The sequence below is a fragment of the Globicephala melas genome, chromosome 9 (genome assembly GCF_963455315.2).
Source record: "Globicephala melas chromosome 9, mGloMel1.2, whole genome shotgun sequence".
Lineage (NCBI taxonomy): Eukaryota > Metazoa > Chordata > Mammalia > Artiodactyla > Delphinidae > Globicephala > Globicephala melas.
This window is the reverse complement of record NC_083322.1, coordinates 70,503,358-70,516,931: the sequence shown is the minus strand read 5'-3', so window position 1 is coordinate 70,516,931 and position 13,574 is coordinate 70,503,358. Positions and strand designations below refer to the sequence as shown.

Genomic DNA, 13,574 nt, shown 5'->3' with positions numbered 1-13,574 from the left:
TCACATAAGGCAAGTGGAAGCTACAATAGCTCCATAATATTTTCTGTTCTTTTCTAACTGTGCTTTCATTCTATTTGACTTAGCCCAAATGCAATGTTGATGGAAAACCTACTTTCATTGGGAAGATGTTCTTCATATCTTAGCATCCTCAAAAGGCTTTACTTGACTACCATAGCTAATACCACCCCTGCTACCAGTCACTTTCTATCCCATTTTTCTATTTTGTTTTCCCTTAGTACTTATTACTATCTGAAGTAGCCTTATCCATCCGTCATTCAATTGAACAGTCTACCATGTGTCTCCTTGTCCTGTTTCATAGGTAGAGCCTCTATTCCTAGAACAGTACCTGGCTCATGGATGACTCTCAAATATTTTTGAGTGAAAAACGGACAGATGAATGACTGTTTTGCCTCAGCTTCCAAAGCTTCAAACAATTACATCACCCTCCCCAAACCTTCAACCTGCTAATTAAGAGTGGTTGGGATGCAACTGGTTCCTATAATTGCTTCTACTTCCACTCCTCTGAATTTATTTACATCTTGGCTTCTTTGAGAATACACCTGAATTGCTGTGTGTTTCCTGTTTTTGTCCATCATTTTGCAAATTCTTAACGATCAGTGGATTCCTTATATTGAGCACAAGCACAAAAATATTTATCTTTTAAAAAGATAATATGTTTTTTCAGTAAATAATTGGTAACAAAATTATGAATATTCCTACAGAGCTCTAAATTATTCATTCTAAAGCATTTTGACTAAGGTGTAATATGAAACATACCACTTTAACATTTTCATCATCTAATGATGAGTTAATAATCAGGAAACACGAAATGTAAATTTAAAAGATTAAAATCACAATTCTAATTTTAAAGCAAAATATCAATTACTAAGTTCTGCATTAAGTGCACAGTTTAAGTAAAATAAGAGAATAGCTCTCAAATGTGAAACTGTACACTTTACTGTACATGAAATCTGTTGGGCTCATCAAGAGTTAGGTATATGAAAACAACTAACAGAGGCTTGTATCAACTTTTTAAAAAATATATTAAGATTTTATTTCATCTATTTAAAATCAGTAACGTACATGAATGCAACATAATTATAATCTTTTATAGCTTTATTTTATATATTGCCACAATAAAGCCAGAAGCACAGATGATATATTTTACAGGCATTGTAATGTATTATTAAAAGTCATTTAGGATGTATATTCACCTATTTTTCCACACCTTACAGCCAACCTGTATATTCACTGTACTTAAAACATTCAATTGTCTTTCATAAACCATCTCTTAAACCCAATCTTCATGGGATTTTAAAAATAATCTATATCTACTAGAGGAATTTAATAGAATTTAGACTTACTAGCTTTAAAAATTTCTAATATTTTTCTTAATAACAGAGTCATTCTTGCAAAGTAAGAAAAGAAAAAAAAAGGTTGTGCGTGTGTGTATGGGTGTATAAAATGCCATTTTCACTGGAAGGGTCAACAGCAAGGAGCCCTGTTTATGAGCCATATTAACACCAAACAGAGAGCTTAGCAATGTCTGTTTCTAAAAATAAACCCTGAGTGTCTCATGTTGTCATCATCAACCAGAGTCTTCTGTGCTCTGTGACAGAAAGCATCAAGGCTGCCTCGCTGCCTTTCCATAAGCATTATACATCACTATCCGAAGGCCTCCCCCTTCTGTCAGAGTGGCAGTGATAAAAAGAATTCTGCAATCACCCTAAGCACACATTTAAACATTATTGCCCCTTAAGCAGACAGTTATCATGTTGTTTTGGCAGCAGGAAGGAATCTGTGGTTTCACTTGAATGTTATTCTTCTTTATTTAAACTACTAGAAATAACCCAAAAATGACAGAATGCTCTTTCTATAAATAATCATTCCAGTGTAGAGTTATATTAGGAGGTAACTCAGATGGCATGATAACGCCTAACAAGCTAATCTTAGACCTGCAATGCCATAAGATAGAAATACGGAGCTAAGAATAACTGACCCAAAGGAGTCAGCCTGCTAAAGAGAGCCACAGACATGTGGGCATTTGCAGATTTTAATGCATTTAATGATCTTCTGAAAGCTTCTTTCCCTTAGGAAGGCAATAAATTATGTTGGTCATTAACATGACAATCAATAATGCTTTTACAATGTATTGATTCATAAAGATGGCTTGAGATTCTCAGAGCAAATAGAATTATAAAAATCAGTTGATGGAAACCAAAGAGTTGGGTCTTGAATAACTGGATTAGCATCTAATTGGTGAATATTATGCATAAGCCACCTATAGAACATACAATATTCATCCAAAGAAAGAAAATTTAACTCAAGATAAAGAAAAATGTAATATCAAATTGGACACTTCCATCCAATTTTCACCCAAAATTGGACCCAAATTGGACCAATATATATTCAAAATAGGCAGAATCTAAATTTTGTTAAGATCATTCTTTGGCTCAAAAATTTGACATTGCATGTTGAAAGCAAGACTTGAGTGGAGACGCAAACTTTATTAACCTCTCCTTGCCCCTATTTCTAGGTAAAGACCAGGGTGGGTATAATTCAAATACTTTGGTTGAAAGAAACTGAGCCCCACAGCGCTAACATTTGAAAAACAAACTTTCTCCAGCTAAAATACATTAATAATCATGTTCTTTTGAAGTGGTATAAACCTTACCTTTATGCTTTGTGAGATGTTACTGTGAGCAATGGCAAACTGCATGGGGAATACTGGTTCTGTCCACAGTGTCTGCTCATTACTCCATGTATTATCAATCTCATGGAATTCTGGAGGTTGCCTTAAGTTGGTCTCAGCTCGGAATCTTGTTAACTTACTCCAATTTAAATATCAAGTTCTGGAACTGTGAAGTAAGGCTGTTCCAGAAAGCCTTTCAACAGATTTGCTTATGTGGGCTGTAAACATCCCAGGACTAAGAAGTGTACCTAGATGTTTGTCTATAAGTACAGTTGACTCCACATTTTTAGCACCAAACAGATGTGAAAAACTTTATCCTATGCTAAATATTTTTCTCTTTGAGAAAAAGTGGCAGGGACATGGTAAACAAGCACAAGTTCATACCTGACCCTGTCAGCTCCTAGCCATGATGACCATCCGTAAGTTCACTGAAACTATGTCCTCATCTGCAAAATATGCTACAACTATCGTATACCTCTTCAAGCTGTGGAGAGTATTAAATGATAAAACAATGTCTGGTACAGAAAAAGCTTTGAAACATTAGCTCATTATATCAATAATAAGAATGACAATGATTTAAAAAAAAAGAAGTGAGAATATATAGGTCCAATCACTGACCTCCTAAACTGAGACTAAACAACTGGATCAGAGGGGAATGTGGCAGAAAAACCATAAAAATGTTATCTAATACTGATAATTGTTGTTTCTAATCTAAAATGAGTAGTTCCTGATATAAAATCACAGACTCAAAATACATACTTGAATTCTATTTGAAAGCAGACTCAAAAAACATCACCACAAATAAAACTTAAAATCGAGTTCAATTCACCAACAGCTTTTCTAGTTCATCCTATGTGGGGTTCCCTGAAAACTTTCTGGGTAAACATGTTTCTACTAAAGCAAGAACTCCCAGGCCACAATGTAATTTAATGGAAATTCAGTGAAATTTTCCCAGGTTTCTTTTCTTGCTTGCTTTTAATTTCAAATTTTGAAAAAACTACATGACATTCTCATATTTTAACCGAGTTTGGAAATGTCGTGCCTTAGCCACCCACCAAAACTTACCTCGAATAATTGAAAATGACATCCACATGGCTACAATTGTGTCAATACTGCATATAAATTACGAATTGAACATCTCAAACACAAGTGGTAGATCATGAGGGGAAGAAGCAAAAAAGTGAAGTTCTGGGGTATTTCCAAACTTATCAACATGCAAAGAGTTTAATCATAAGTAAATGACTAGTTACACTCTGTGGTTTGGTAAATTTCCTTCTTCCTTAAATGTAGCTTTCATTGGATTTAATTACTGGGTATTTTTAAAACACCATATATAAAAGGCCCATCACTATTGAAAATTTAACATGGAAATAATGAATAGAACTGATATTTTTATAAAACATAAGAATGACTTAGTTTTGTATTTATGGAGCACCTAAACAAAATGTTCTCTGATAACACTTAAAAGTATATACGTCGTTTAGTACTGTAAAAATATTTGTTTAAATTAAATTTGTTTTGTGCAACTGACTTAGTGGAAGAAGAATAGAACTAGTGGGAACAAGGTATTTTCTTGTCCTTTCATATCCCAACTGTCAATCCCCCAAGATTACAAAAGGGAAAACTGTCCGTTGTAAGGGCATTTCGCCTCTCAAGCTAATAACCACTAGAACCTCAACTTCCTTTGAAGAATGGGATAGACCATGGCATTGACACACTGTTTTGAAGCACATGCCAAAATATCTTTGAATTTCATCTAAAGAAGGCTTGTTTTAAAAGTCATTTTCATGGGCTTTTATTCCAATTAAATTGTTTTCAAAGTATTCCAATTCAGGAAAAAAAAATGTTAAAATGTAGTTACCATTCCAGATTGTTAAAATTGTTCATTACTCTGAAAATGTAATAACTATAACAACATACTGGCAAAGAAACTGCATTCTGAATATTTTAAAGAAAACCCTCCTTAATATACCAAAAAGTTTACATATTATGACATAAATTTCTGTTAATGTTTTCTGTATCCCTCAAAGCCAACAAGAAATGAATATTTTACTCAAATTTCTAATAAATGCTTGTAATGCACCAGTTCACAATGTTGATTTTCCTCCTTTCTAAAAAAATGACTTGCAACCTAGAGGCATCCAGTCTTCTTCCACAACTAATTTCTATTCAATACTATTAAAAAATTTTATTGGTGTTTAAATGGATGCATATCTTCATGAAAATGAAGTAACACAATTCAATTGGAAGAGAAATTACATAGCCCACTTCCTTCACTTATTTGTATTTTGAGAAATTACAAACTAAAGAAAATTACAAAGAAGAAAAGTCCAACTACCAACAAACACTGTAGCAAATACTGTGGTGCCTAGCCAACATCTATTCTGCCCACCCTTTCTTCTTCCTTATAGAAACTAGATTATTAGCTGTCGCCTCCACCCTCCCTGGCTCAGTCATGGTCCTAAGGAGCTCTCATAGGGGTCTCATTCTTCTTTTCAATGACTTGCTAATATATGGGCAGGTGATGCTCTTTTGGTCAATGAGTTATGAAGGAAAACCTGCTAGAGAAATTTTGGGTAAAAAACTTCCTTAAGAAAACATCCAAGAAAGCAAACTTTTCTCATCTATGTCTCTGGAATTTACCATGCATGTAGACAACGTCTGGAACTGCTACAATCAATTTGAGACTATTGGAGGAAACAGACTTAGGACGATACAAACTCTCAGGCCAGCAGAGAAGAACAGTTTGAAGAACCTGTTGATACTACTGACGCCGCTGGTGCTGCCTGAGTACCATGCTATTTCACTAAATGATTAAATTCCCTTGTCATTGTTACTTCGAATACGATTTTCTGTTACTCGCGATGGGAGACAACCTAGCTTATATACCTACTACTTACAGTTAATCACTGTTAGTATTTTGGCATAGTAGCTTCATGTGTGGGTGTGTAAGAAACACTTTAGAAAATATATGCATATTATAAAAATTCACACACAAGGCAAAAACTCATGACAATGGAAACCAAAGCTCCCCTCCGACCACCTCCACACACAGTTTTTCCTGATTTCCTTCTACTTATATATGAATTATTCTGGGAGATTGATAAATAAAATATACTCTTATAAAATGAGATCATATCACCAAAGTTATTTTTATTTAAAAAACATTAAATTTAAATGAATTTAATAATGAAAAACTGTAACTGAAGGGACTATAAACATACTAAATGCTTCCTTCCTATATGAGGTACTATTTCCAAAAAGATATCTCTAAGATTAAATGAAGACACTACTAAAAAGAAATCAGTATTTAGATCTTTTTTTTAACCACGTGTTTCTATTTTAAGCAGCAGGGAGTCTGTCCCTGCTCAGAAAGGAGATGATATTAGCACTTTCACACATCCTTGCATTTCACCTCTCCCCAGTGCCTCATATGGATGAGAGCTTTATGAATATTTTTTCATTGCCCTACTTCATAAAATTTGCTTTCTCTCCTACAAGCACAATCTCATAGTTGTTTAAAAAGGATTCAATTTTTGCCCCATTAACCTTACTATGCTTTCTCTACTTCCGACTGAATTTCATTTTTTGCTTTTGTTCCAAGCTCATTTTTTCATTGAGTGGGTTTCCCTGTCAAGCAGTCTAGGTCATGTTTGAGAATGTCGAACTTGCCTACCCATTTTCTCTATACTTTAATAACATCTGCTCTGGGTGGAACACTGTGTTGTACTTCTTTTTCAGCTTCAGAGATTTTTCTTCATTATCTTCTGGCACTGAGTGCTGGATAAGTTTGATAAAGCTTCTAGAGTTTCACACATTCTCTTCCTCCCCCCTCTCCCTCACTGTAGATCTTTGCCTTACCTGCCTGAACCCCTGAGGAATTATTTATCATTTGAAATTCAATAGCCCAGTTAGGCTATGTCTCTGTGATGAGCACTTGCAGCAAATTTTCCTAAAAGACGGGAGTTCTTTCAATCTGCAGACTTCTTTTTCTTTTTTCCTTTTCACTGAAATAATCTTTCTTCATTTTTACAAAGTGATCTTCTATTGCAACGTTTTGGAATATCAACTTCAAGGACATAAATAATCTTTTTGTTACACTGTCTTTGTCTTTCTTACTATTGACTTCTCTCCAATTGCTTTAATCCATTTTCCTTTTTCATCCCTCTGTCTCCAGCCTTTCCTCTTTGTTGGTAAAGATTGTCACTGGTGCCTATTGTTCCCCGCTATTTCTAATGGGTATTTCTCGTCTATAATCATCATGTTTTCATTCTAAATTTGTTTCCCTAGACCTAAAATATCCTTTTCATCCCATTCTACTGTTTTATCAATATCATCTCATCTCTGAGCTCTTATTTTATGGAATTCATTTTCCTATTTGTAGGGAGCAATTATTAGACAATTCCATGGATTCAGTGAAGTTGATTTTTTTTTTTTTTCTTGGTGGGATCTATAAGATTAGTTGGGGAAGGGTATTTCATTGCAAAGAGCTATGGGTCATTTTCCCAATTTAGAGTGTTGCTCTGAAGTCTTCATTTCTCCAGAGACATAGTGTTTGTTCACCTTCCTCCATTTCACCAGTTTCTCTTCCAGAATCCTTTCTACTATTCCTCAGTTACAAGAAAAAACACCACCGCCACCAAAAGCTGAGGATATCCACTCAGTTTGCTTCTCTCCAGATACGGGAACGTTAGTGAGAATTTTCAGGAAGTTGTCCTCTTGTCAGTAAAATTCTAAGGAGGAACAGGATTCAGGCCCTGTTAAGTCTCTCTGTTCTGATCAAAGATCCCTGCCTCCCTTTTTCCCTTAACTACCAGTTTCTGAGATATGTTGCATTAGGTCATATCATTTTCTTCGCTCAGTCAGTGCTAAGTATTGTGTATGGTGTTGGGGGTGGGTTGCTGGCTTATACTATTTTAGGGTCACTTCATCATCTATCTGTGGTGAGACATTATGTCGTACATTTACAAATTTCTCATCTCCAAAATCAAAACTCACCACTTTAAATTCAGAATTTGGGCTTATTATATTCTTCTGAGGGGTTTTATTGAATTTTCTTACTTAAAGCACATAGCAACAATTATGCCACCTGTGTCACCCACAGAAAAAGAAAATACTCATTCTTGTCCCCATCCTCAACGGGCCTACTTATATCTAGCTTTTTGATTGCTACGTATCAAATATTTCAATTGATAACAGCCTTGTAAGTGAAGATAACCTGAGTTAGAGAACAGCAAAAATAGTAATTATGGGGAATACCAGAAGTGATTCTTGACATGACAGGAGCATTTCACAGACTTACATTTTCATAATTAGATTCTGCTTTCCAAGTAGACATAAATGACTACTGAATCTAAAATGTTCCTTTTCCCTCGACAATACACACCACGGAGATAAAAGGATTCTGAAAGGGTAAAGAAACATTTTCCTCAAAAGAAATTCAGAATTTAGATTTAAATGTTTTTCTTTTGTACCCAAAAATAAGAATGCATAGTGAAAACACGACTTTTCCTTATTGTAAATGTATTTTACACTGATGCTGTACAAACTCTAGGAAATTCTTTCATAATAATCATTCCAATATTGTCTGGAAAGCTCTGCTGTCCAACGCATTAAGCAACATGCCTGGCAACAGAACACCCCGAATTCTGCCAGCTACTGCTGAGTGACCTGAGTCAATGTTTGCACATGCTTCAGCTTCTGCCAGTTATCACTTATATTGGCCCACACAGGCCACAAAAGTGGAGACCGACCTGGCAAAATGTGTCACTCGTACCAAATTCCGAGATTCAATATTATAAAGCTTTTTATTAAAAAGGTATTAACAGACTACATTGTAGAACCTAATTCTACTTTAGATGTCTAGCCTGGCTGGGTCAGTATTAGGAAAAAAATGGAACCATATAAAACACTTGCAATTTAATAGTATATAAAGAGCTCTGAAGAAAAAAGTCATCTAGCTTAATTCATAGTATCCAACACAACTAGAAAAACAAATGGGGACTCTAAAGCAACGACTAACAACAGAACAAAGCTTTTTAAACAATTAATCTCAAGAAATCTGCTGTTGGGATCTCACTGTCCAATTACATATTCTGCAGCTTCTTTGCCTTTGACTATTAAGAAGACATTTCACAGAAAATACACACATACCCATGCTACTCTGATTTAAAGTCACCATTTACCCAAGGAAAGAATTTAATTCTTATCAGAGCAGGGAAACAAAACAAAAAGCTGATTTATAAGATAACTAAAGAAAATTTATCAAAACTAAAATTCATTCCCCCATGTGACATGCAATCTAGCTCATCTGGCTCATTCAGCAAGATAGACCTTGGTATTGAAGAGCCAGAAACCCAGGTTCATTCATTAAAAATAGCAATAATAACAGTGAGTGCACACATTAATGACATGTTACCTTTGAACTTCACAGAAATGTCAAGAGGTAAGCAGGAGGACATCATTATTCTTCAGTTTACAGGTGAGTAAACCAGTTCCACAACTGGTTAACAGCAGAGCTCTAGCTAGAACAGAGCTTTCCACTCCTCGAGCAGTGCCCCCTCCACCCTGCACTGCCACAATATATCTTTTTCTCTTTCAGATCCAAAGACTCCAACCATTTCTAAGCCTATCAATCATATCCCTACCACTGGTCCAAAAGCCAGCTGAACAGGATTTGTAGCTAAATGTGGACAAACACACCCCTAATTTAGCAATTAACTTAAAGGGCCAACCCTATTGATATGGGTCACCAGCATCCCATCACCTCCCCCTTCCCCTGTATCAGTGATACCCAAAGTTTGCTGCATATTAGAATTGCTCAGGATTTTTAAAATCCCAATGTCCAGGATGTTTCTAATACCGTTTAAATCAGAAACTCTAGGGGTGGACCCAGACATCGGTATTTTGTAAAATACTCCTGGTGACGGCACCTTTGAGAGCCACTGTCTCAGAAGTATACAATAAAAACTAGGGGAATTAAATTTAAGGGCATATAATAATATATTAAACAAAAGCAAATGTTACAGGACATGGTGGGAAGAATGCAAATGTTTTTATGTTTCAAATTTTAAAAATAAATAGAACTTGGAGTTTTTCCTTATTTATATCAGACAGGTTTGGGAGTTGATGTCAATTGACATCACTTTTCGTTTAACAGCTGGTGCTTAAATGTTGCTTCCTGTAAAACTGACAATAGCACAGACAGTCTCAAGTGCTTCCCTGCTTGAAAATACTGTTGCTTTGTATAAAAATCATTAAATGTCAGGAAAATGACAATCTCAACTGAAATTGGAGTAAATTTATGTATGATTATCAAAGACGCTGAGACAGTGAAGCTTGCAAACACCTGTAGCAAGGTTCAATGCCAGCAGACAGTATCTGCTTGAAAGGTACAGCTTTGTTTCTACCACGTGAAAGAAATAGGAAACTTGTAATACAGAGGTAAGGACTAAAAGGATAAAGTGTAATACTGAAAAGACATCTAAAATAGTAATTTTTATAGAGTTGGTGGATATTTAAAAAATAAAATGCTAAGTGACCGGTTCCATCGGAGACATTCCGGTTGACCCCTCCGCAAGCTTTTGTCAACTTTACAGCCGCAAAGATAATAAACCATAATGAAATTCTGGTACGTTTGCTTTCCATAAGCAGGCACTACTAATTAACGTAGGTCCTGTTACTTAAGTGTAAACACACCAAATTACACAAAATTGCTATTTTATTCTGATTCATTGAAAAACTGGGGTCAACAGAAGGACCTTAAAATCATCCTAAGTAACCAAGGTTTAAGAAAACTTGCTTCAAACATAGATTCAGAGATGAGAAGGTGTTCAATACTAAAACAGACATTATGCCTACCTGTGGAATATTTCTTCCCATTCTAGCTCTACCAAGTAGACGCTGCTTTATGCCGCATTCTTACCATGGAAATCTAGGTGGTGATCTATAATTACGATTACGTGCACATAGGAACACAGAAGATGTGAGGGAGAACTTTAAGCCAATTTAGATGGAAGAACTCAGAAGAGAAACAAAACAAAAAGTCCCCCAAGCTTTAGGAACTAGCTGTAGGGAATAAATATGAAAAGCAACAATTACAAGTATGTGCCATCGCCCGGAGAGTCTGCTCTTTTAACAAACAGAAATTGATAAAGTTGACAAGCTTCATCTTCCATCAGCACAGCTCCTTGAAGGCACAAGCACATACACGGGGAAACTAAAAATCGGAATCTGTTACTGTTATTCTTTAAAACGTTGCACCTGCATATAACACCTTTATATGTGTGTTATGCCCTCGCATCTGCCTGACAATGTAGACTCCCCAAATGTTTTGAAGAAAATTAAAATAACCATCTGCTAATAATAATTTTATTTCATCCTTAAGCAGTTTCATTTTGGGCTTAGGAGAAAAAGCCACAATTAAAACTACCTTCACAACTCCTGTAGCAAACACATTTCAGAAGGTAGGTCTATAAATAGATGTGCTTCTGTAGGCACACTGTAAATATAAAATCATCCGGCTAGAGGAGACTGCAATGTAAGCTGCAGCCCCGATATGAACTTACCTGATTATTTTAAAGTCCCATTAGAAAACCCTTACAATCAGTACTGATCTCCTTTTTCTAGTGGCATAGTCAGGCAAAACACCCCCAAGTACATTTTACTTATCTCAGTCCCATCCTTCATCAGAAGCTTAGAGATTTCATTCAGAAGCAGCCTGTCCCTGAGCAGACTGAATATTCACAGAAACAGTAATGGAAGGGATCTAAAACCCTCCTAGACGCCAAGAAAATAGCAACATCAACACCAAAAAGCAGCAAACCCTTAACAGAGGTGCTTTCCGGAGCTTCATTTCCCAAGTCAACCCCTTTTCACACGTAAAAGGTCTCAGTTATGAAAAAAGGGTCTTACCTGAGCTGATCATACTGTGCATTCTCTGCTGAGCCAAGAGCTGCTCTCGTCCAGCCACCCCATCTGAAGAAAAACACGAGTCAGTCTCGTAAATTGTCTGCAGCATATTCCAATCACTCTTACTTCAGCTACTGAAAGATTCATCGCTGCTCAGTGTACGGGCCCCAGGAGTTACCCTGGCTGGTCCTCCCTCCACCCCGAGGAAAAGAAGCAGAGGATCAGCTTCAACAATGGTTTCCTCTCTGTTAACACACACTTTTCAAAAGACCTGGACACTTTTCCCACGTTACCAACCTGTGTACAAAGCAGAAAGGACCGAGTGGATGCTAAGGCTCTCTGGAGTTTAGGCTACACCGGAAACTAAAAGCAGGTGGGAACTAGGAATGTGCTTCGGGGTTATTGCTTTGTCAAAATAAGTAGAAAAATATTAACTCTACCCACGAGAAAAAGAAACCAATTAAACCTGGCTTTTAGTTCCTCAGGCTGCTAGAGTTTCGTTGTGAGAACCGTCAGTCAGTCCTGCAAGTGGCTTCAGCCGGTGCCCTTCTCCTGTTTGTGTGTGTCTCTTCCCCCTCTCTGGTCTCTCTCAGCTCAAGTTGGCTAAAGCTAGTGATAATGCATTTGCATATGAATCAACAACAGCATGGCCCACAGGCACAGAAATAGAACAATGGTCGGCCTGAGCCAAAAATAGGTCAAGCATGGCCGAGTGATTGGAGCCTGCATTAATGCATTTAAAAATACCCCAGCAAACCCAGCTGTCCAGCCTCTATCTTTCAAACCATAATTCTCTATTGCAGGGCCTTAAAAGCAATTAACTCTTTCCTCCCTCCAAGCTTGCTTTTACACACTGTTTCCATACTGGCGATTCGCTTCCAAAGAAAGGAAGGGGAAAAAAAAAATTAAGAATCATAGTTCTAAGAGGGCAAATGCACATACATTTCATTTCATTTTATTTTTGTAGTATGTGTTTTTGGAAGAGAGAGGAGAGAAGTGCAGAGCTCTGTATTGGTTCTAAAATAATACTGGAAGCTTTTGCTCATAATGTGGTTTCTGCCTCACCCACGCTCAGCAATCCTGGTGTTCTATTTTTGTTGCCTGTTTCTCTGGCTACACTGCAGTTGGCTGTAGCACTAGAAGCTTTTCTGCCTTCTAGTTTTAAGACTGACAGGAGATTTAGTAGAGGTAGTTTCAGAAGACAAGCACACCCCAGAATAAAATGTTTATGAAGGACTAGCTTGATTTTTTACTTGCTATTTTTGTAAGGCAATTGTCCTGTTTCACAAATCTTAATGTAATCTTAGTACCACCTATCAATTTTATTGCATTCAGTTTCTATTATATCTAATATATATATATATATATATGCACACAGCTTAGACCTAAAAACGTTCCCTCTATTTCAGCCTCTCAGACTAAATTCAATTCACCTGCAAAAGTAAATGTTGGTACTTAATTATGGATGGTGCAGAGTTACAGATTATATGCACCTGTGGATCAATAAATAAATATGGTCAGTCCCCAACTATGAATGTTCTGCATTCATTTCTACATTGATTGCCTGAAACACAGACCTCACTTTTCTATAGAAATAGCATTTATAATAGTTGATAGATTCCCAGACCAACACACATTGTGGAATTCACCTGTACATGAGCTATATAGTATTTAGTACTAAAAATTCTATGGTCTCTGGTGTACAGTTAACATCATTTCTATCTGAGAAATAAATTCTGCATCACAAATTGGGTTGCTAGCATCTAGCCACTCCCAAGAGCAAACCCCAAAATGAAAAATCCACTGGTCATGGGAGCTCTTCTCCTTTTTCTAAACTAGCTCAGCAAGAAAAAATAAAACTCCTAAAGCATTAGTAGCAACAGAAAAGGAAGGGGAAACAGCAGAGCATTTCAAGGTTCCCAGGATGACCTGGCGAAGGAGGGATCTTGGTCAAGCAGAGTGTGGGGCAGAA

General features: G+C 36.5%; 1 protein-coding gene across 1 annotated transcript in view; it reads right to left on the bottom strand.

The window, feature by feature from the left end:
- The window catches only part of HDAC9 (histone deacetylase 9), an 812,002-nt gene that overhangs the window by 567,149 nt on the left and 231,279 nt on the right, over positions 1 to 13,574 (bottom strand). Inside the window, exon 3 of the mRNA XM_060304692.2 lies at positions 11,606 to 11,668. Coding sequence (XP_060160675.1) covers positions 11,606 to 11,668 — 63 coding nt within the window. The remainder of the gene's footprint in view (positions 1 to 11,605; positions 11,669 to 13,574) is intronic.